General features: G+C 40.3%; 1 protein-coding gene across 42 annotated transcripts in view; it reads right to left on the reverse strand.

Annotated features, from left to right (window-relative positions):
• The window catches only part of TRIP12 (thyroid hormone receptor interactor 12), a 155,931-nt gene that overhangs the window by 59,552 nt on the left and 72,473 nt on the right, over window positions 1-23,906 (reverse strand). For 40 of the 42 annotated variants that reach the window (XM_021075059.1, XM_021075093.1, XM_021075075.1 and 37 more), the window contains 4 exons: window positions 12,622-12,727; window positions 9,749-9,885; window positions 5,193-5,276; window positions 3,916-4,011 (listed from right to left, as the gene is read on the reverse strand). In XM_021075059.1, coding sequence (XP_020930718.1) covers window positions 3,916-4,011; window positions 5,193-5,276; window positions 9,749-9,885; window positions 12,622-12,727 — 423 coding nt within the window. The remainder of the gene's footprint in view (window positions 1-3,915; window positions 4,012-5,192; window positions 5,277-9,748; window positions 9,886-12,621; window positions 12,728-23,906) is intronic. The other 2 variants (XM_021075090.1, XM_021075099.1) reach the window with 1 other exon arrangement.

Here is a 23,906-nt window from a genome sequence, read left to right on the forward strand (position 1 = left end):
TAAAGGATCTGCACTGCTGCGGTGTAGGTCAGAGCTGTGGCTCAGATTCATCCCTTGGCCCAGGATGCTGCAAATGCATCCATAAAATTAAGAACAAAACAAAACAAAAAGTTCCCAATATTACTACTTTTGGTGTTAAGTGAGAATTTTGTGCTGTAGGATAAAGCAAATAGATGACTATGCTCTTACCAATGGGAACTGAAACTTTTGGCATAGGAGAAAGATACAAGATATAATCCCTGTAGCCCTGAATTTGACTTGGCAGTATGAACTCATGATTTCTATCTTAAGAGATTAAATACAATTATCTCCTAGATTTGCCTTTAATAGAACCTAATAACAATGATAAAGCAAATAGCAAATATGTCTACCGCTCCGACGATGGGCTCTAAATACCATTTCATATAAAGGAAACCAGGACTGAGGCAATGCCTGATTTCAGGTTAGGGGTGGGGAGTGTTGGGTTTGACACATCAGAAAACAAAGATGGTACCAAAAGCTGAGATCACTTCAGAAGCCAGTCCTAAAAGATCAGATGATGACTGGACAATTTAATCATCAATGAAATGTCTAAAACACATCTTTACCCAACTGACGAGGATTTATTTAAAATAAAAGCTACAGCACTTGGAAGGGATGAAAAAAACAACTATTTTAAAAATTGGTAAATAAAGGGTAGGAAATATTTTTCCTTTATCAATTATTCTCCCTGGGCAACCAAAGAGACGTTCTTTACATATTTCAAATAAATTACTTCTTTTACTTCTAATAAATAAAGACTGATCACTAGACACAGAATGCTTTCATTTGCAGTCCCTGTGATCTTGCTTCAACTTTATGTGCTCCCTAATGTTAGAAACACAACCGCTTCTGCAGAATCCTTCCTCACCAGAGGAAGAAAATAAGCAAACTAGAATCTGAAAAAGCCTCTAGATGCAACTACCAGTTGTAAGAAATTTACTCATGACATTTGAGACAATGGGAATTTGACATTGATTGAACTACTGGGAGTTCCCGTTGTGGTGCAATGGAAACGAATTCGATAGCACCCATGAGGATACAGTGTTCAATCCCTGGCCTCACTCAATGAGTCAGGGATCCCTTGTTGCCGTGAGCTGTTGGTATAGGTCGCAGACGTGGCTCTGATCTGGCGTTGCTGTGGCTGTGGTGTAGGCTGAAGCTACAGCTCAAATTAGACCCCTAGCCTAGGACCCTCCATATGCTGCAGGTTCGGCCCTAAAAAGACTAATAAGTAAATAGAAAAAAATAAAAAAAAATTTTAAAAATAGTAAGTAACTACTGGTTTTTCAGATATAATAACAGTAATCTGGGAGTTCCCCTTGTGACTCGGTGGGTTAGGGACCTGATGTCTCTGTGAGGATGTGGGTTCAATCCCTAGCCTCACTCAGTGGATTCAGGATCTGGTGGTACCTGAGCTGCACTGTAATGTGCAGACACGGATCTGATCCTGCACTGCTGCTGTGGCTGTGGTGTTGGCCGGCAGCTGCAGCTCCAATTTGACCCCCAGCCTGGGAACCTCCATATGCTGCATGTGAGGCCCTAAAGAGCAAAAAAAAAAGAATCTGGATTCATGTGTGTATGCGTGTTTTAGGGGGCATTACCTTAGACTACATGATGAAATGTTTACAGCCAAAATTATTTAATGTCTGGGATTCATCTGAAACTAATACAAGAGGGATGCTGTTGAGTATGAAGATTACGAGTGGCCAAGAAGCAGGCACTGCTGAAAGTGGGTTGTGGGCAGGATGGTGTATGACCTTCTTCTCCTCTGCTTCTAGTACGCAGTTTCTATTAAGTTCATGTGCAATCATCAAGCCTTACTATGGATTTCCGATGTTTAAAGCACATACTCTTAGGCAGTAGCCCTGCAACAATTTTTCCTTCCAGACTTCTTCCCAAAAACAAATGAAGTGACAAAATAAATGAAATAAAATTTCTCTTACACACACACACACTCTGACTGATGGCAACGTACAGATCATATTTTGATCCTGATTCAAAGAAAGTTTTTAAACGGATTTATGAAAGGACAGGAACGGGTGAACTCTGAACAGATACTCAGGAAAGATTTTCTTAATATAATTGCAATACTGTCTAAAAATGTTTATGTCCTTATTTTCATAGTTACAAATCCAAACATATGCAGAAGGAGTCAGTTAAAAACAATCTTGGGAGAAGAACTGAGGTTACAAAAAGTCACTGTGGACTGACCACTGCTGACGGCTTCATGGAGGTTATCATACTACGAATACTCCCAGCTTCCACGTAGGTTTGATCATTTTCATAATAAAGATCTTGTCATTTCCCCATTTCTAAAATCTTGTTTTCTGAGCTCTGATTAACCTTAGGTTAAACCCCACACTTGCTGCTGGCCCACCGAGGTCTGACATGACCTGCCAAGTGCCTACACTGCTCAGATTTCACCTTCTACTACTTTCCCTCCACTTGCCTCAGGCCCCTCCTGCTGTTTAATGAGAGGACAAATTCATTTCCACCTTTGGCCTGGCACTTCCTCTTTCCCTCTGATCTGTGCATGGCTGGCTTCCCAACTCCATTTTGTTCTGCGCAAAACCACCAGGCCTCAGAGAAGGTTTCTCTAACCAGCCTCTGACCACACCAACAACCTCCTTCCTTACTCTGCTTTGTTTGCCTTCACTGCACTGACACTGCGTGGGGTCTCCTTTACAGTAACTGTCTGGTCCATCGACAGGGTGGACAACAGGGGAGCTCCACATGGGAGGCAACTCTGCTCATCCCCCGATTCATGACTCTGATCAATCTCAGGTAATAAATGACACTGAATAAAAATCCATATTCAAGGGGTCTCAAGAACTTAGCAGGAGGGTATGTTATTTAAGAGCTGACTATCACATCAGGGGAGCAAAGCAAAAGAAAACAAAAACAAAAATAAGTTCTTAAAATCTTGAAGTACAAGCACACACATATGAGCACATGTACACACACTTCATTATTTTAAAGAGTTGTAACATTCGCAAAGCTAATCAAGACTGAAGTCTGCAAATAGCCTACTGATGCAGTGGAAACACTGTGGATTAAGTTATTAAAAATGCTTAAATGTAAATTTTGTTTAAGGAAGCTAAAGAAAATATTCTACATCAGACAAAATTTAACTGAGTTTGTGATTCTGCAAAAGTTATTCTCAGTTACAAACTGAGACTTAGAGTCACTCTTGTGTCTACCATATATGATAAGACTTGGTTAAATGAGTCTAGTTACTGGTAATTCTACTGAAGAATCTTTCCCCTCAGGTTCATTTTATAGTTGGCTGCCTAATGGGTCATATCTTATCATTATACCATAAAAAAACTCAAGACACAAATCTATGCAAATCATGCAATCAGATGCTATGACAATCAGTGTAATCCTCTGAGATTCTTTATTCTATAGTTCACAAAAACCCAAGTGAAAAGTCAATTTTGCTGTGAACTGCAGACGGTAGTCTAATGATTCCAATTAAGTAATCAAAAATTAACAGACAGAAGAAAATATTGAAGAGTTGCTGTATTTAAAGCAAGAATGTGGGAGTTCTTGTCGTGGCTCAGCGGAAACAAATCTGACTAGTATCTATGAGGATCTATGAGGATATGGGTTCGATCCCTGGCCTCGCTCAGTGGGTTAAGGACCTGGCGTTGCTATGAGCTGTGGTGTAGGTCTGGCTTCAATCTGGCATTGCTGTGGCTGTGCTGTAGGACGGCGGCTACACCTCCAATTTGACCCCCAGACTGGGAATTTCCATATGCCATGGGTGTGGCCCTAAAAAGAGCACCCCCTCCAAAAAAAGAAAACTTTCTTATATGAAGAGGTCGACCATAAAAACGGTTCTCAACTATTAAGTGTTTTGAGGGGAGGACAAATTTAAAAGTATTCACTTACTAGCTCCGCTTCCAATTGTTCTGTGGAAAAGCTGTGACATCCGAGGACCAAGAGGACCAAACAGGTGAGGAGGGAGACCCCTGGCCTCTAAGAGAGCTAAGGAAAAAAGAAGGGCGGGGGGGAGCAGTTGCGTTACCAATACAATTGATCTTGCCTGAACTTTTCAAACAACTGATTCATCTCACCGTAATTGATTTAAACAATGTTCCTTTCCCTTTTGAACTTTAAGAGAAGCTACATGAAACTTTTCAAGACCACTTGTATATACTACTACTGTAATTAGTAGAGGTCAACCAAGGCATCTTAAGGTTTCATGGAGATAATAAATATCAGTGCCAGTAGGGACCACGCAAAACCTGAGAAAAATCCATAGTAAATATTAATTTTGAAGAAATTATATGTTAAAGCCCTCCTGCACTATAATCATTCTGACATTATTTCCCAAACAGATATTCATCATGAGAGCATCTAAAAACATACAAAAATTATTTTTACCATCCCGAATGTGAGAAAACTATTCATGAAGGTTCTAGTAAAAAAAAAAATGATTGCCCTAAGTTTCTCCAGGAGCTTAAAAGCAATCTGAAACTGATTTATACATGTTTCTTCTAAGCCTCCCACTGGGGATCTATGATGCAAATCAACTGTCTGAAGACACCGCCATATACTTGTAAAGAATGTATACCTAACACAAAGCTGGTTTTTAAAAAGCACTTACAACATGATAATACCTGGAATTTATGCATATAGTCTACATTCAATTTGGAATAGCTGATCAAACACAAAAGAACACAGCAAAAACTCATCCTATTAGATGCACTGTTACTAGGTACCAGAGAACAATATATTAAGCTACCCCTTTTTCAGTATCTTCCTAAATTTATTACTAGCTATACGTGCAACCACTGAGACAACTTTTAAAATACAAAATATACAGTATAAGGTTTTTATCTACTTAAACAGTAAAAATGAAGAACCAGAGATATCATCTTCCAATTCAAATCATGCAATCACCACCCAAAAAAAAGCTTTTTTATGGAGTTACCTTGTGGCTCAGAGGGTTAAGGATCTGGCGTCACTGCTGTGGCTCTGGTTACTGCAGCAGTGCAGGTTCAATCCCTGGCCCAGGAACTTCCACAAAAACAGAAAGCTTTTTTTGGAAGTGTGGGCCCTGCTAGATTGTGTTCAAAGGAGCTTATCTAAATTAATTTCAACAAAGAACAGTAGTAACGCATTCCATGAAAATGGTTTCTTATCAATTTGAGAACTATCTTTACCTTGCAATCGTCCCATCTCGGAATCATCTGATTCACTCTCCCCAGAGGTGGTCATGCCCACAGCCCCTGCAACAGAACTAGAAGCTTCAAAGAGGAGAGGGAAAGGTAAGGGTTAGGAGAGGAACATTTAAACTCATTACGTCCAGTTAATCTTAAAAAAGAAAAAGCACAACTTTACAGATAACAGTGAATAAAGACAAATGCGTCTGCCCACAACCCACCCAGCTGTCTTTCTAGACTTCATCGCAGAGCTTTTATTTAAAAAAAAAAAAAAAAAAAAAAAAAGATAGCTCAACTAAACAAGCACAAAATACACGTGATGCATTTCGCTTGTGCACGCTTTTCACAATTTCCTCCTATCTTTGAAACTGTTCCTGAATTAAGTTTTATTTGAACTCCTCTACCAAAAGTCCATAAAGACAACACCACTAAAACCATTGTGATATTTAATAGTTGGGCAATTAGTCACAAACATAACAGAAAGCAAAACTGACATTTGGGGGAAATACTCCATGTGGATGTGAGCTGCTTTATTTCATGTGGGCCTACTTTATTTCTGGGCCACAGTCTTGACACAACCATTAACTGTGTCTTCTTATATTTCAAAAGTGTGCAAAGATTATGCTCTCTTATTTCCAGGACAAAACACTGAAGGTAACACATTACAACTCACCAAAGAGCGCAAGACACTGAAATACAAGAGACAGGGCAACTAACATGCCGAAACGAGTGTAGAATAAAGAGTTCAGGCTCAGAACGATTCTACGACCCAAAATGCTAACCTGACCAATAATTCGGTCCAAGTAAACAGAGGTTGATTCTATCACGAATCTGACCAGGAGATGAAAATATATTCCTGTAAAACCAGCACTTGTACTGTCCCCTCCTCTCTGTGTCTGCTGAGTCCCAAAGCATCTCTGTATGACCATACCACCCACTAGACGTCCAGTCCTGAGCCCTGACGGATAATAACAGAATGCAAGCTAGGAAGAATGTTTTTGTCATTATGGAAAGAGGCACATGGATCATATCTGTGAATTCAAAGAGCTTTTCTGAACAAAGAGTTGCACTAGCCACCAGCACTGTATTCTATAATGCTGCTTGTAAGTGGCATCTATTAAATGCTGCCCATATGGAGCATGCGTGCATGTGTTTCCTCCCAACCACACAAAGAGATATGATAAGCTTTACCAGGTACACGATGAAACCGAGGTTTGGAGGTTTTGAGTGTGCTGGCCCAAAGTCAGGCAACTATCAGTGGCTGTGAGATTTGAACCCAGGCAGTCCGACCTCACAAGCTGTCCTCTTGGGAACTGCACACTATCAGGATCGTAAACATATTCTTCAGTATTAATTTTTAACTCGAGTATAGCTGCTGCTTCACATTTTAGTCACCATGTTGATCAATTCTGCCACTGGGTTCCAACTATGACAACTTAGTGAAGCGGCTCTTAAACGTGCTCTGAAACTCTTCCAATAATGTGTAAAGAAAATAGAAAGTTTTGACAAATTACATACATGTGTTTGTTTTAAAGCACACTCTGGAAACCACACATTTAAAAAACAACCCCCCCCCTCCGCCCCCCGCCCGGCCAAGTTCACTTAAGGTAAAGGCTGGATTTCTTTAACGTGACCATGTTCACTCCTGACCACGTGTATCTGAGGGGCTACGGGATTTCCTTTAAACCATTCTACAGGGGCGTTCCCATCATGGCTCAGCGGCAACGAAGGCAACTAGAATCCAAGAGGACTCAGGTTTGATCCCCGGCCTCACTCAGTGGGTTAAGGATCCGGCATTGCTGTGAGCTGTATAGTGCAGTTCGCAGGTTCGGCTTGGATCCTGCATTGCTGTGACTGGGGTGTAGGCCGGCAGCTACAGCTCCCATTTGACCCCCAGTCTGGGAACTTCCATATGCCACAGCTGTGGCCCTTAAAAGGAAACAAACAAAAAGCCTGCTTTCTGTTTACAATCTGACCATGTTCACTTCTTGTGAAATTAAGATTCTCAATGCAAAATATCGGTGTTGGAACATTTGTCCTTACTTTGATTTTCATGTGTGAGGAAGAATACTTGAGTCCCCCATCCTAGTATCTCTAGTATCTGCAAAGACTCCGTCAGCAGTATAAAGGGATGCACCGTTCTGTAATCCAAAACTAACCCCCTCAGCTCTTGGCCCTGTGGGGAACACATAACCTTCAACTTCAAGAGCTAACCTTTCTTCCATGGAGAGCTAGAGGAGTTGCACTCCACGTCACAGTACACTTCAGAGAGACCCAGCAGGGACACCGTTATCATCAAACTTTCCTACGTGTCAGCAACACTGGCAAAGTCAGGGTGTGTAAGTATTCCAAAGACGGAGTACTGCTCTAATAACTACGGCTTTTATAGCTTGCTTTAATAACTTGCAGCTTTTTATCCTCTACACATGAAAAAAGAAATACGCGATGTCACTTATGTCAACGATTTCACTGAAACAGCACGGCAAGAATTGATCTTTAAAAAAAAATAATGCAGAAAATGAATATAAAAATAACACTGAAGAGATTAATCTCTTTAAGTTAGTACAAAAACTATTTCAAAATACATGCTTCAAGTGAAGTGAGTCTCATAACAACTGCTTAAGAGCTGTCTGCGAATGGATACTTGTCAAAAGATGCCCTCCGTTACCCACTGATATACACTCTACATTATCTTGGAGGGTTTTATTTTTCTCTACATTCCAATTTTACATACTGAGAAACTAACGCACGTTACACTGAACATAAGGCGAATAGAAACTGAATATAAAGCTAATAAGTAATTTGCCCTTTTCCCCAGAACTGCTTTAGTGAGCTGGCAGAGGAACCCCTGTCGTGTCCACGAGGGATCCAGCCTCGACAATGTAATACCTTCAGTGCTGCTCTAATAACAGCAGCGAACATGCCACATGCATCTTTTACATCCTCTTGGAGAAGACGCAGATCACACTGTGATTTCAATACGGGAGAACCTTTAGGAGGGCAGCGAGCCTCACGAAGCTAATTCCTTGCAGCTTTTATACCCTTAGGTAAATACACCAGGGAGCAAAATCTTAACAGCACTCCTTCATTCTGGCCTCCAGTTAGACCCATTTGTATTAAACCAACTCGAGTTGCCGAAGGGAGGCAGAACAACTCAGCTGTTGCAAACGTGTACTTCTTTTCTAAGACCTGTATTTGAGAGTCAGGCGTTCTAGTTTGGAACCCTGGCAAGCTTCACCCTCACGCATCTCAGTTTTTTCTCATTTATATAATGAGGATAACAGCGCTCACACCGCAGCCGGCTGTTCTGAATATTAAATGAGAATATATGTAAAATGCTTAATAGAGGGTCTGCCATGGAGTGCACACCCTATAAATGTTCGCTATTAGAATTACCATAATGAGGCTACTTTAACAACAAACTCAGCAGCTCCCTTACAAAGTGCCATCCATGTGGGAATTGCTCCACCTGGAATGAACATTAACACACTGGCAAGTACAGGCTGCGTGAGAACTCAATGAGTTACACATGCAGGGCAAGGCACTTTATTCTTCCAAAATCTACCACTGCACCCTTCGAGAAAACTATTCTAGGAAAAAGGCACCACCAGAAGAGACGCTCTACGTTAATCATGAAATTTATCATATAAAACCAGGAGCGATCAGTAGTAAAAACGTTAAGCTGGACAGAAAGCTGAGACAAAAGGTGGAACACATGGGCAGCAGTGGGCAAACCAGATCTTTCCTGGAAGACTAGGACATATGATCAACCACAGGCATTAAAGAAAAAACTGGCACATATTCTAATATTAAACAACCGTACTTGGAAGAACTTTGTTCAAAAGTAAGAATACATATACCTACGCCTAAACCTAGGAGTATTATCCTTATTTAAGGGGCTCATGCCCATATGTTCCCAATGACGAATTATATACTTTTTTGCATCTATTCTTAATATTAGTGAGAAATGTTTATGACAAGCTACATCCCATTGGCCACAATCAACCACTGAAGTATTAGCCTTCAGTGTTGCAGTGGATACGTACTTGAGGGGTGGGGGCTGGGTAGGGGTTGGGGGGTTAATATTCACTGTGCTAAGATGCCAAGAATAAACAGTATTCCTAAAATTGCTTAGAATCAAACTGAATAGTATTTTTTTTAAAGATTACATTTTAAATTAAAAGTTACACATATATGAAGCAATTAAAGTCACATCCTTACATTTTTATCATGGATTTAAATTTTTTCAAGCAATCAGTAGGCAACTTTTGTATCTCCTCAAGGTGTAAGAACTTAAACAGAGACACTTGATACTTCTGAAAATCCCCTCGAATGTGATTAGCACAAATTTGGATTTGGAAAAAACTTAAATGACAGCAACAAACGAACATAACTAGTCAAAAAAACAGATCTAGAAAGCCAAATGAAAGAGACAAAAGTCTTATGGTGACACCTTAGGATCTGTTTCATTATCTGGTCTACCTACAGAGCAACTGATCTCCAAATAAATCGTGAGATACATAAACGTGTATTAGGCCTAAGAAGTGCCAGTCTACCTGCCGCTCCTTGGGGCGTCTCGTCTGTCCGTGCAGCTGAAGAATTCACCGTCTCCTGGTTGCCTTCAGGGTCTGCCATCTTCTCCTGTCGACGAGCTTCAGCTGCTCCTCTTTTGCCCAGGCCAGAGCCTCGCCGACTACAACAGAAAATGCCATCACAGGCGGGCAGCACTGCCAGTGACCAGGAGCAATGTCCACCCAGCACAAAGCTCCAATGCATGGAGCACAAAGCTAGTTTCTTCTTTTTACATGAAAATTGCTGCAGAAAATCACTATGGGTAACAACCAAGACTTTGTACACTTAAAATTCTTCCAAGCTATATCACATTCACAATTCAAGCTTTTGTGTGGCTATGAGCTGTTGTCATCCTTCTATAGCAGTGATTTTTAACTTTGCTATACAGCAGAAATTGACACAACATTGCAAATCAACTATACTTCAATAAAAAAAAATTTTTTTTACAAAGAAGTGACTTTTAGACACTAAATAGTAATGTGCCTCCCTATGCAGAGACAATTCATTTTAAAAAGATCTCCAATTCCTGCGTGAACAGTGGCTGAGCAGATGGACTTTCAGATTGATACTTGAAAATGGGGGGAAGGCACGGGAAGGGAAGAAAATGGGGAAAAATCCCCGTCGCCTAAATTCCTGATTTCCTAAATCATCAAAGACTTACTAACCTACTAACCTAATAGACAACAGCTCCTCTTTTAAAATAAAGCATTAAATATTCAATATTTATAAATAAATACAGAGAGCTAGAAAGACACTTCAGATTGAGGCAAAGAGTAAGATGTGCGAAAAAGAACTATTAGCCATTTCTCATGAAGCAAGTTATATTTTATCAGTGAATTTTTTTCTATTTTAATAGTAAAATCAGGAAGTAAATGAGGTAGAGACAAGACTTCCCCAAATTATTACAACTTGATATTGTTTAAACAGCAGCTCCTCAAATTACCTTAGGAAGTACGGACAGCCACTACTGAAGAAATGTTTTAAAGTCAAACTACAGTAAAAATCAGATAGTGCCAAGTACAGAAGCAGCAACAGACATAAGTGACATGTAAATGAAGACTATGAGTTAACAGCAAGTTCTAGAAGAGTTTATTACTCCAATTAGTTAAAAAAATCCTCCCTAAACAGGGGTTTACTTAGCCAATCTTTCCTTCACAGGAAAAAAAAAAACTCATTCCAAATCCAAACTACCAAACTAGTGGGATTCAAACTAAGTCATTTAACATTTAACTTGCAGCAACCATGTGACTCAGCACAAGGCTAAGCACGTGCCGCCCTCCAGGTGAGTTAGCGTCTAAAGAGAGACAAAGATACAGGTGTGACAGGCTAGGCTAGCACTGCATTTGGGAGGAACCTCAATGGATTCAGAAAAGCTTGAGATGAAGAGAGCTGCAGGCAGGCGCCAGACATAGACAGGTCGTGTACAGCCTGGAACTAACTGCACATGCAGTAAGACTGGTGCTGAGGGCAAGGAAGAAGGCTGCAGAGAGAGGACGCTGGGTCACGGGACTGCTCATACAGCCTAAGATGAAGTCTCAACCCCAGGGAATTCAGTTTATACCTCAGATTATAAACCTTAGGTAAACTGGATTCAAAATTTGGTCCCAAATAGGACAAAAGCCCTGAAGAACTAAGAAATTTTCTCAAAAGTCCTCATAAAAATATTGCCAACAAACTTCAAAGACAAATGTACTAATGCCAGGTATGGGGGGGGGGGCAGGATCAAACCCACACCACAGCAGTGGCCCAAACCATGGCAATAACAACGCCTCATCCTTAACCCACTGAGCCATCCTGACAGAACTAGAAAACAAGTGGAAAAGTAGAGATTAAAGGGGCAAGAGTCCTTTTCTTATGACTTAGAGGCATCACATCTCCTCACGTGGCTCTTGTACCCACACCTGATTACCTTCGAGAAGAACCAAAATCTTTCTACTGACCAAGTTAGAGCGGGAAAAGGCCAACTAAAATCATTCACCCCATCCCTAGCTGCCGGCACATTTAGTAGAGAGAACAAACTACATATAGAAGGAGCAAACTATAAAGGAGGGAGAAGTCCCACATGGCTCTATGTAATTAGCAGCACAAGACCAACTGACCAAGCCTGAAAACCTGAGATGAAATTCCAATAAAAAGATTTTCAATTTTAACTTAAGATTCTGAATCAGTTAATAGAAGCGTGTAAAATAATACACTGTATTATATATATATATAAAATACATATATAAGATATATATATGTAGATGAGTTTCTGAAAATGGGCTCCAAAATAGCAACCAGGAGAAATGGGTTAGAGGCGTGAAGAAACACAAACAAAACCTACATTTTTCCTTGAGGATGAGTGTTGTAGCACAAAATGAAAATTAAGTACATCTCTCCCTTTCACCTATTAAACTCAGTAACTGGTGCCAACATTTTTAGAAACTAATTAGGCAATATTACAGCCATTACAACAGGCATCCCTTTTGATCCATTAATCACACTACTGGGAAATTTAGCTACCTTTAAAAATAACCCAAATCTGCATAAGGATGCTCATTAGAGATTTCTTTGGCAGACCAGAACTCTAAAAACGACCAAATGTCCAACTGTTGGCAAAAACTCTGCACAGATAATGTAGCAACAGAGGAAAAGATAGAAGAGAAGAAGTGTTGTCCAAAAAAAGGCATGATTAAAATGTACCAAAAATAAGGTAAATAAATACTGGGGAAGAAGTCACAAAAACAGTAATACTAGAACACATTTCTTTACTCAATATTCAAGTGAACAATTTTTAAAACTCTTCAAATTAAGGGTTCTGATGAACGTGAACACAGATAATGAACTAAACATAAATTGGCAAAGCCCCCATTATTACCTGGCACTAGCACAGGAGCCCGTGGTCTTTTGGCGTGTGCTCCGCCTCAAACTGGGGAGCTCAGCAGGTGGAGATTCACTGCGCTTCTTGGTAGATTTTCTTAAACCTACACGTGTGAAATGCAAAAGTAAAATTTTAATTTTTATTTTATTTATTTTATTTTTATTTGTCTTTTTGCCTTTTCCAGGGTCGCACACGCGGCACATGGAGGTTCCCAGGCTAGGGGTGGAATCGGAGCCGTAGCCACCGACCTATGCCGGAGCCACAGCAACGCGGGATCTGAGCCGCATCTGTGACCTACACCACAGCTCACAGCAACGCTGGATCCTTAACTCACTGAGCAAGGTCAGGGATCGAACCCGCAACCTCATGGTTCCTACTCGGATTTGTTAACCACTGCGCCACGACGGGAACTCCCAAAAGTAAAATTTTTCAAAGGGCAGTTATCTTAAATTAAAAACGACAAAACTCTTCAGGTCATCATCCTGGTCCAAAGTCCAGAGACTCCTCCCGTGGCCCCTCTAGCAATGTCTGGGTTTCCTGCCCCGGTTTGCTTTCACTGAGCCTGCTCACACGAGCAAATTTCCCGTGGTCCCTGGCATGCCTATTCTGGAGAAATCTCACTCTGGCCCAACCTTGACTCAAGCTATCCTACAACATGAATGACAGCCCCTCTTCTCTCAAAGCACTCCCTTTAAACTTCCTATCACATCTCCACTCCTCCTCTACTCTTCTCCATTAACTAAAGGCCAAGAGGGTTCCTTTTTTTTTGGGGGGGGGGATATTGCACATTTCAGGACTTTACTGTATTCCATTTAACACTGTGTCTCTGCACTGTCCCAGTTCGCTTAGTTTATATGGGGCTGATCAATAAGGCCATGAGAGAAGGAAGTGTTGCTTTCACCACCCCACCTGAGAAACATACGTTTGAACCCAAGGTTATCAGAATGTCCACTTTACAGAATGCTGTATGGGTAGGGAAAGCCAATCATGCACACGTTACATGTTACTGTGGAAGCTAACTTATACCTTCACAGGAATAGCAGATTCTAAAAACGTAGAGCAACTAAGTCAAGTTTATTGCTATTTTATGAACAACGGGGAAGCCCTCAGAACATCGTCTTCTCAAACATCCTTGCCACCCTATACACTGCACGACTTGACAACATACTGCTGGTGTCTCTACCTAAACAAAGACCTGTTCCAACAGTGAATGTCGCCAAGGTCAACAGAGCATACACATCCTCTCATCAGAACTTGGCCATCACATTAAACAGATGCTGACTTTCCCAGAGACCAATTGTACAAAAGCAATTCTCCAGATCACTTGATTCCTCTCAAATTTTTTTTCCATTTTATGGCTCTAAAATTGGCAAAGATAAGAAATTCCTTACTGTTGATTTTGTTAAAAACACCACTAAAGGGTCCGGAAAAGAGGAGATAAAAGGGATTCTGGACATCTTCTAGACCTTCTGAACTCCTCATTCGAAAGTTCAGTTTTCAGTTTTGTGGGTGTCAAAGTGGATGAGGGGGGAGGATTGAGTCTGGGTAGGAGTCTGGGATGAGCAGGGGCAAACTATTATGCATAGGATGGAAAACACGGTAATACTGCGTAGCACAGGGTCTATACTGTATTCACTATCCTGTGATAAAGCATAATGGGAAATAATATGAAAAATATATATAACTGAGTTACTCTGCTGTACAGCAGAAATGAACACAACAGGGTAAATCAACTTCAATAAAATTTCAAAAACAACAAAAATTTAACACAACAGTGTACATCAACTTTACTTCAATAAAAAAAATAAATTTGAGTTCACTCAACTTGGGATTGCACTTAAACCAAACATAATGAAAGCTGCTAAGTGAAAAGCAAGCTACTGAAAATTTTACACACAAAACAGAAACTGTAAGGACAAAAATCTGTGTTCAGACAGGTGGTACCATTTAGAAATCTAAACCAGAGCTTTGGGGCCTTTTTCCCCACAAAAAAAATAACTTTTGTGAGAGATTATCTACTCTTCAGACTGACATAAAAAGATCAAAGAGTGAAACAAAGTGAGGAAAGAAGACTGGCCTAAGGGTTTCTTATATTTCTGTGTTAAGGGTGATTTTCTACACAGCCTATCATCACAATTATTTGATGTGACCACAAAGCTCTGACATCCTACATTCTGTTTCATCTCTGCGTGTAGATACACCTCCCAGTCACCTGCAAGATAGACACGGCATGTAAACAGATCATGGAGCTAACTTCATATAATCAGCTAATAGTACCATTATTTTTTAATTTTTAAAAAGTTAATTTTTTTTAATATTTCAGAAAATACTAAGTTACACTGATCTTTCCATTTGAATTTATGACTAAGTTGGAATCGACCAAAAAATATACAATGCAGGTGTTCCCCTTCTGGCTCAGTGGGTTAAGACATGGTCCTCACGAGGATGCAGGTTCAATCCCTGGCCTTGCGCAGGGGTTAAGGATTCAGCAGTGTTGCCAGCTGCGATGTAGGTGGCAGATTCGGCGTGGATCTGGTATGGCTGTGGCTGTGGTATAGGCCTGTAGTGGCAACTCCAATTTGACCCCAGGCCAGGAACTTCCATATGCCGCAGGTGGGGCCAAAAAGAAAAAGAAAAACAAAGTACATGGAAGAAGGAAAAAAAAAAAAAAAAATCAGTGCACATGACACTAAAACTGTAAAAGGAGCTCCTGCTATGGAACAGCATGTTAAGAACCCAAGTGCAGCAGCATGGGTCACTGCATAAGTGTGGGGTCAATCCCCAGCCCAGTGCAGTGGGCTAAAAGGATCTGGCATTGCCAAAGCGATGGGGTAGGTCACAACTGTGATTCAAATTCAATCCCTGGCTCAAACTTCCATATGTCCCAAGTGTGACCATTTAAATTAAAAAAAAAAAAATGCAAAAAACAAATGGTACTTTCACTTATAAAGTACTTTTTAGGAGTTCCCGTCATGGCTCGGTGGTTAACGAACCCGTCTAGTCTCCATGGGGATGTGGGTTCGATCCCTGGCCTTGCCCAATGGGTTAAGGATCCGGTGTTGCCATGAGCTGTGGTGTAGGTCGCAGATGCTGCTCAGATCTGGCTGTGGCGTAGGCCGGCAGGCTGCAGCTCTGATTCGACCCCTAGACTGGGAACCTCCATATGCCACCATGGTGCAGTCCCAAAAAAGACTCCAAAAAAAAAAAAAAGATAAAGTACTTTTTAAAACTCTTGTATTGTCACTAATATTACATAATTCATAAAATACGAAAGTGTCTTTACACATACCATGTTGCAGTAATAGACACTGGCACAAATTTTCACATCTGTTCAGTGACATTCAAAATATTCAACTTAACATATTGTGGGCTACTGATTTATTGCTCATTTGTGGTGACAGTATGTTTCGACACTTTCACTACTCATGCCCTCTTTTGGATTTTGGTGTTTGACTCTCTTTTAAATAACTTCATTTAAATGTAATTTCCCTATGATAAAATGTACTCATTTGAAGTGCAGGGGGTTCAATGAGTATGACAAATGTATTCACCCATATAACAAACACCACAATCAAGACAGCATATTTCCGTCACTCCAAAAAGTTCCCTCTTGGCTCTTGAAGTTAACCCCCTCCCCCACACTTCAGGCCCCTGGCAATCACTGCTCTTCTCTTCTGTCGCTAGTGCCCACTTTGGAATTTCAACAAATGGAATCATATACTGTTGTGGAGATGAACTCATGTGATTCCACAAACTGACCCATCCTTTTTTATTGCGAAGTGGTGTTCCTCTATGTGCATGTGCCCCAATCTTTCGATCCATTAATGGTGTTACACGTTAAAACTACTGCCCTAGGTTACAGAGAAGCAGGGCAGAGAAAAGTGAAAACAAGAGGAAACAGAAAAGAAAATATTTATAACTGATGTCGTAATACCATAACGTAAAATGGCTGTTAGGCTAATTAACATAGCTCCAACTAGCCTGATAGAGAGAGAGAGAGATCCCAAACATTTTGCTGTGCCTGGCTTTACTAACATATATACCTCTATTTATCTAATATACGTGATAGTTTCTAGTGGAGAACAGGTATCACTATTTGCAACGTCATCTGATTCCAGGATGGGAGAGAAAACTACATATATCTTTACACATACACACACATTTACACACATATATATACAGACACACACGCACACACACATACATTTATCTCTGCTCCCAAAACTGAAATAGGAGGATAATTCACATGTGGTGAAGATTGGTAATTACTAACTTCGCATTTCTAAACAAATCAGACCAAACCTTGGAAGAACTATATAAATAACTTCAAAATGTTAAGTTCCTTCGAACTTCCTTACAGAAGAACTACATAAATTCTTCCAAAAGTCTCAAACATGTTTAGAAGACAGAAAAGTCCTAGATTCTAGGAAAAAGGAAAATTACAGATACAACAAGTTTGCTACACAAAGCACTTCCTAGAAAATGGGGACAGCTTAACCTTCTTCTGACCATTCAACAAACTGAAGATTTAATATCTTCACAATTTTTAGACTGGCTATGGAGATTTTCAAAGGCACTTTCAAATATAAAGTTGTCATAATTCTTATTTTTCAGACACAAAAATATTAACTGACCTGCTTAAAAGTGCATAACCCCACCAACAGCACAACTGTAAGCTATTCTGAAGCAGAACAGAGCTCTACATCTTCAGTACACCTCTGGCAAGGAGTTAAATTTTGCTCTACTGGTTCACTTATAAAAGTTTAAAACTCTCCATAGGACAGAGTACTTCTATAGACCTGAAATGTTTCCTATCATTCGACTGGTCAAATGAGCATTTCAATAAAAAAGGAAACTTGCTAAGTGTACACCTACAACTACGGACAACCAGTGAAAACACGTGCAAGGGAAACACATCCATCTCTCCCCCAGGCTCAGTAACGCAGCAAAACTGTACCATTTATGTTTATGATGTCACTTGGAGAAACACCAAGAAGACCGCTTATCAGATTAATACATTCTTATCCATAAAGACTCTGCATAATGAAGTCAGGTATGAATCTTGCATCAAAGCTCTTCACCTCATTATACCTGACCCTTGAACAATGGAGGATCCACTTATATTTGGATATTTTTCAATAAATACTAAAAACTACAATACTATGCAGTCTGTGGTTGGTTGAGGCCCAAGGGTGCAGAGGAACACTGGATAAGAACAGCCAGCTTTAGGGCACATATGGACTAACCCCCTCACCGTTCCAGGATCAAATGTATACTGGTATAAGAATACATGCACTTCTTCCTACTACCATATTCCTATAATCTTTAGTCCACTGGATAAAAGTGAAACTAGCAGTCAGCATTCTCTTAGAACTCCTAACTGATCTGTCTTCTACAATACAAATACATCTTAACTCTTCTTTTAGGAAAAGCATTCCTAACCAAAAGTTGTTTTACAAGTCTAGGACTTCACCTTTTTTTTTTTTGGTTAAAGAGTCCTTTTGGGAGTTCCCATTGTGGTTCAGTGGTTAATGAATCCGACTAGGAACCATGAGGTTGCGGGTTCGATCCCTGCCCTTGCTCACTGGGTTAAGGATCTGGCGTTGCTGTGAGCTGTGGTGTTAAGTCACAGACGCGGCTCGGATCCCACGTTGCTGTGGCTCTAGCATAGGCCAGTGGCTACAGCTCCAATTAGACCCCTAGCCTGAGAACCTCCATATGCCGAGGGAGCAGCCCTAGAAAAGACAAAAAGACAAAAAAAAAAAAAAGAGTCTTTTTGCAAAGTGTGACATCTGAAATGTGAAATAATTAAACCTCTTATATATCCAATTGTAAAGTTGGATCTTTTTAAATATAACATTTTAAAAGAATCAACAAATTAAGAGCCTTAGACATTTTACTTTTGGATCCTTACTAATGTAAAAATAGTTAAGATGTTCGTGGTACCTTCTGCTTATGACTGATTTCATCATCTTTTTTTTTTCTTTTTTTTTGCTATGAAAAAAAATTTATTTTTATTTTGTAGTTAAAAATTTCCCATAAAAACAAAAACAAAGCTCCAGGCCACGCACAGATGGTTTCACTGGTAGGTTCCTCTAGATAGTTAAGGGAGAAATAACGGCCAGTTCTACACAAACTTCAAGATAACTTCTGCTGCACTCATTCTATGCCAATGACATGATAAAGTCATTAATTCTTCTTTTCTTCTTGAAATATTAAAAGTATTTCTCATTGTAAGTAGTATAAAATGATTACAGTATTATAAAAAGATTCCACCGTCATTTTCAAGGAGAAATGGGCACTAAATACACGATCTGCCTACTTCACTACAAGTCACCAAAGGTGGAACAATTCCAATCCTGGAAAAGGTATGGTTTTCAACCTCAACTATGTTAAAAGCAAAAATAGATACTGGGTAATACATATTCGCTGCCACGCTTTCACTCTATTTTTAATTCTAACATGATCTGTTATGGGCATGCTAATCTTTGACATGGTATATACACAAACCAATCCTACTGCAACACTCCTACAATGAAAACACAGCATTCCCCCAATGATAAAGTATTCCAGCAATGCAATAATTAAGTAAGCTTTCCAATTTCCTGAAGATTCCTTCTATGTATAAGGAATGGGAATAAACACGATGTCAATGTACTCCATGAAGTTGTTTGAAAATCAAGCAGAGGAGGGGAGACTGACCTAACAGCTTTATTCAGAGAATACTGACTCAACTCAAATATATGAACACTTTTATTTGACAACTTAAGGACAGGCATATGACCCAAGGAAATCAGAGACTTTTTTTACTGGTTGATATATAAATGACTAAACAGTGTTTGGGGGAAGAGGAATGAGGGTGTCATAAGTCACAGGCTTGGGTCTGACAGAGCCATCTTCATTTGAGCTCCTGGATCCAGCCAAGCCTGAAGCTAGCCAATCTCTTGGGATTTACCAGTCATGTGAACTGATTTCCATTTAATCTTAATTGAATATCCATCACAGAACAGTAAATCTTTTTTATTCTGAGTCATTACTGTATTAAAATTTTTAGTCTAGAGTAGCTGTCAACAAACCGCAGCCTATGACCAAATCCTGCCAATAGCTTGTTTTTGCATAGTCCACTAGCTAAGAATAGTTCTTACTTTTTTTTTTTTTCTTTTTACAGCTGTGGCACATGGAAGTTCCCGGGCTAGGGGCTGAATCAGAGCTGCAGCCTTTACCATACCCATGGGCAACAATGGATCCGAGCTGCATGTGCACAGCTTGCACTGCAGCTTGCAGCAGCACCAGATCCTTAACCCACTGAGCGAGGCCAGGGATCAAACCTGAATCCTCACAGACACTACATTTGGATTCGTAACCTGCAGAGCCACAACAGGAACTGCGGTATTTACATTTTTAGAGAGTTATCATAAAAGAAGAATATGTGACAAAGACTACATGTGGTCAGCAGAGCCTAAAATATTTTCTATCTGGCTCTTTTCAGAAAACGTTTACTGGCCTGGACTTAGAGAATAAAAAGAATATTAAGGACTTGCCTAAAGTTTAGGGTTAAAAAAAAAAAAAGCATGCTCCTTGCCCCCCAAAAACCTCTCCAAAATAAAAACAAAATTACTTTGTTAAAAAAAAAAGTTTCTCTGACAGAGTTCTCGTCATGGCTCAGTGGTTACCAAATCCAACTAGGAACCACGAGGTTGTGGGTTCGATCCCTGGCCTTGCTCACTGGGTTAAGGATCCGGTGTTGCCATGAGCTGCAGTGTAGGTTGCAGACACGGCTCGGATCCCGTGTTGCTGTGGCTCTGGCGTAGGCCGGCGGCTATAGCTCCAATTCGACCCCTAGCCTGGGAACTTCCATATGCCAAGGGAGCGGCCCAAAAAATGGCAAAAAAGACCAAAAAAAAAAGTTTTTCCGAGAGGATGTGGTTCAATCCCTGGCCTCACTCAGTGGATTACAGATCTGGTATTGCTGTGGTGTCAGCTAGAGCTGCAGACCCAATTAGACCCCTGGCCTAGGAACTTCCATATGCCACAGGTGTAGCCCTAAAAGGAAAAAAAAAGTCTTCAAGTAACTACATTAAGGATCCATTTACATATTAAATCTGTTTCAAGGAGTTTTTAGAACCACTCCTTTTTCCTTCATAAAAGAAAAAAGCACCAAACAGCAGGACTACTATCATAAATAAGAAGTTCAAGTTAGAATCATGTAATAGGGCTATTTGCTACAGAAAAATTGGACTCAATAAAGAAAATTAATTAATGATGGGTATATTGTCAGTGACTAACTCAATTCCTTCAGCCAGCGCAGACTCATGAGAACCTGGTACATCCTGATATTGTTAAGTGTCCACTTTCAAGTTCATACATCTTTATCAATGGCTACTCTGGTAAAATATATTCCCAAAAGGAAAAGTAGCCTGTCAAAAAGGGATCATCGATGTTTATTTTTAAATCACATAGAAACAATAAAAGATAAGTTGTGCAGATGACAATGAACTAAATTCCAAATGGAATTTTCTAAGCCAAATTTTTATTTCCTAGTCAATACACAGCAATTTTGTGCATTGATTTGGCAATGAATTAAAAATTTAGAAATGCAGAGCTGCCATCGTGGCGCAGAGGAAATAAATCTGACTAGGAACCATGAAGTTGTGAGTTCGATCCCTGGCCTTGCTCAGTGTTGCCGTGAACTGTGGTGTAGGTCCCAGGTGTGGCTCAGACCTGGCATTGCTGTGGCTGTGGTGTGGGCCGGCAGCTGTAGCTCTGATTTGACCCCTAGCCTGGGAACCTCCATATGCCGAGGGAGCAGCCCTAGAAAAGGCAAAAAGACAAAAAAAAAAAAAAAAAAGAATCCAACTGCAGCAGCTTGGGTCACTGCAGAGGCACAGGTTCAATCTCTGGAAGGCATAGTGGGTTAAAGGATCTGGCACTGCCACAGCTGCAGCTCGGACTCAATCCCTGGCCTGGGAACCTCCATATTCCACGGGTAAGGCCATTAAAAATAAATAAAACATGGACAGTACCTCACTCTGTCATCATGAGAATGAACTTAACGTATGTCAAATGTCTAGTGTGGAGCCTGGCTTATTAATAGGCATTGAAAAAGCAATGCCTACTGCCATGGAGAGTTAGCCTCTACTTTTGAAAAATACAATGCGCATATCGATATAGATAAAGTGTCTGCTTTCTACACTAATGGCAAAAGATGGAACACACATGCATTCACTTCTGTTCTCTACTGAAACTCCACTAAAAATAGCAGTAAAAGAATCTGAGGTATAAATTCACAAGGATGGGGAGAATGGAAGATACATACTATCATCATAACACAACACAATTTTAGAAGATGAAAAAGCAGAAATTCCAGCACTAAATGCACTGGAAAGCCCAGAAGACTTAAAAGTAGAAAACTGAGATAAACTACCAATTGGACTGACACTCAGAATCCCACAAAGGTTTGGGAATTGAAGGTACCAGGTACCCCTAGGAGAACCTCTGAGTTAAAATGAGGATTGGGTCACAGGCTGTTCATGAAGCAGTCAGATGCCCAGAGCCCCGCCCCTACTTGCAGAGCTGGGTCAATGTCCCTCTCCTGAGGCAGCCAAACACCAGACCTTTATTCCTTACAAAGTAGAAAATAAAGAAATTCTCACGGATGCTCGTCAGATTCGTTTCTGCTGAGCTACGACAGGAACTCCAAGATAAAGAAAATCTCATTAGAGTAACAGTTGCAAATAAATGCACCACAGCAAAAATGAGAAGAGGGAGGTGATCAAGTTTATGCAGACAACTGGATGATATATGGCTTCTATCCTAGGCCTCTCTTTCCACTGAGTCCCCAGAACTCTGGCAGTTAGACTTTCATCTCCAAAGCCAGAGTCTGAAAGAATCTTTCCTCTAGAATTTTACCAGCCAATGAAAAAAAAAAGATCTGAAAATAATGACAGAGAGAGTTTCATAATGAATAGCCCAACTAGTTCATTAGATAGCAAATCTCCATCACATCTCATCTATGTGGTCAGAGCTTACAAGTTAGATCTTTGGATCCCCTACTCTCGAGTATGAGCAGACAACCAGGAATTAGCTGAATCTGAGGAAAGTTTCAAGTATGAAAGTCAAAACCAAACCAACCCCCTGCCCCCCCCCAAAAAACCTTCATAAGAGGACACTTCAGGAAAAGAAAACTCACTCTTAATGTCTGCAGGGAGGGGGGGGAGGGGGAGAGAAAGAGAAAGGAAGGAAGGAAGGAAGGGAGAGAGAGGGAGAGAAAGACAAAGACAGTATGATATCACATATATGGAATATAAAAACACAAATGAATATATATACAAAAATGGAAACAGACTCACAGACACAGAAAACAAACTGGTCACCAATTGGAAGGGGACAAACTAGGGGTATGAGATTAACAGATATAAATTACTACATATAAAACAGATAAGCAACAAGGATTTACTGTACAGCACAGGGAATTATATCCAATATCTTATAACCTATAATGCCATCTAATCTGCAAAAAAACTAAATCACTATGCTGTACATCTAAAACTAACACAAAATTGTAAATCAACTAAATTTCAATTAAAGCAAGAAAGATAAAGAAAGAAGGGGGAATTAAGGAGGATGGAAGGGAGGGAAGGAGAGTGGGAGGGACTAGGAAACCTTAAAAAAGAAAAGGAAATGAGAACAACCTCTGAAAATAAAAACAAGATAGCAAGCATGAAAAAAAAAATCAATACAAAGGTTAGAAGTTGCAGAAATCTACAACTACAAGAAATCTACAAATCTACAAGCAAGAACAAAAAGACCAGAACCTTCCAAAAGGACAATTACCCAAAATAACAGACGCAAAGATGGGGGCTGACCTGGTTTGCATGGCATATTACAGTTTTAAGGCTCAAAGTCCTGGGTCTCGGAAATGCCCCAGATCCAAGGGAAACAAAGACTACTGGTCGCTCTAACAAGGAAACAAACGCACTCACTCTGGCTGTATTATGACATTTCTAAACAAGAGAGGCAAAGATCTGCAAGCTTCCAGCAAAACAGGTTATATATTCAATGGATCAGGAATCAGAATGCTTGTAGTATAGAAAGCTAAATAGGGAGTTCCCGTCGTGGCTCAGTGGTTAATGAATCTAACTAGCATCCATGAGGACAAAGCTTTGGTCCCCAGCCTTGCTCAGTGGGTTGGGATTCTGACGCTGCCATGAGTTGTGGTGTAGGTGGCAGACACAGCTCGGATCCTGCATTACTGTGGCTGTGTGTGTGTGTGGCCGGCAGCT

Source organism: Sus scrofa, chromosome 15 (genome assembly GCF_000003025.6).
Source record: "Sus scrofa isolate TJ Tabasco breed Duroc chromosome 15, Sscrofa11.1, whole genome shotgun sequence".
In the NCBI taxonomy this organism is placed as follows: Eukaryota; Metazoa; Chordata; class Mammalia; order Artiodactyla; family Suidae; genus Sus; species Sus scrofa.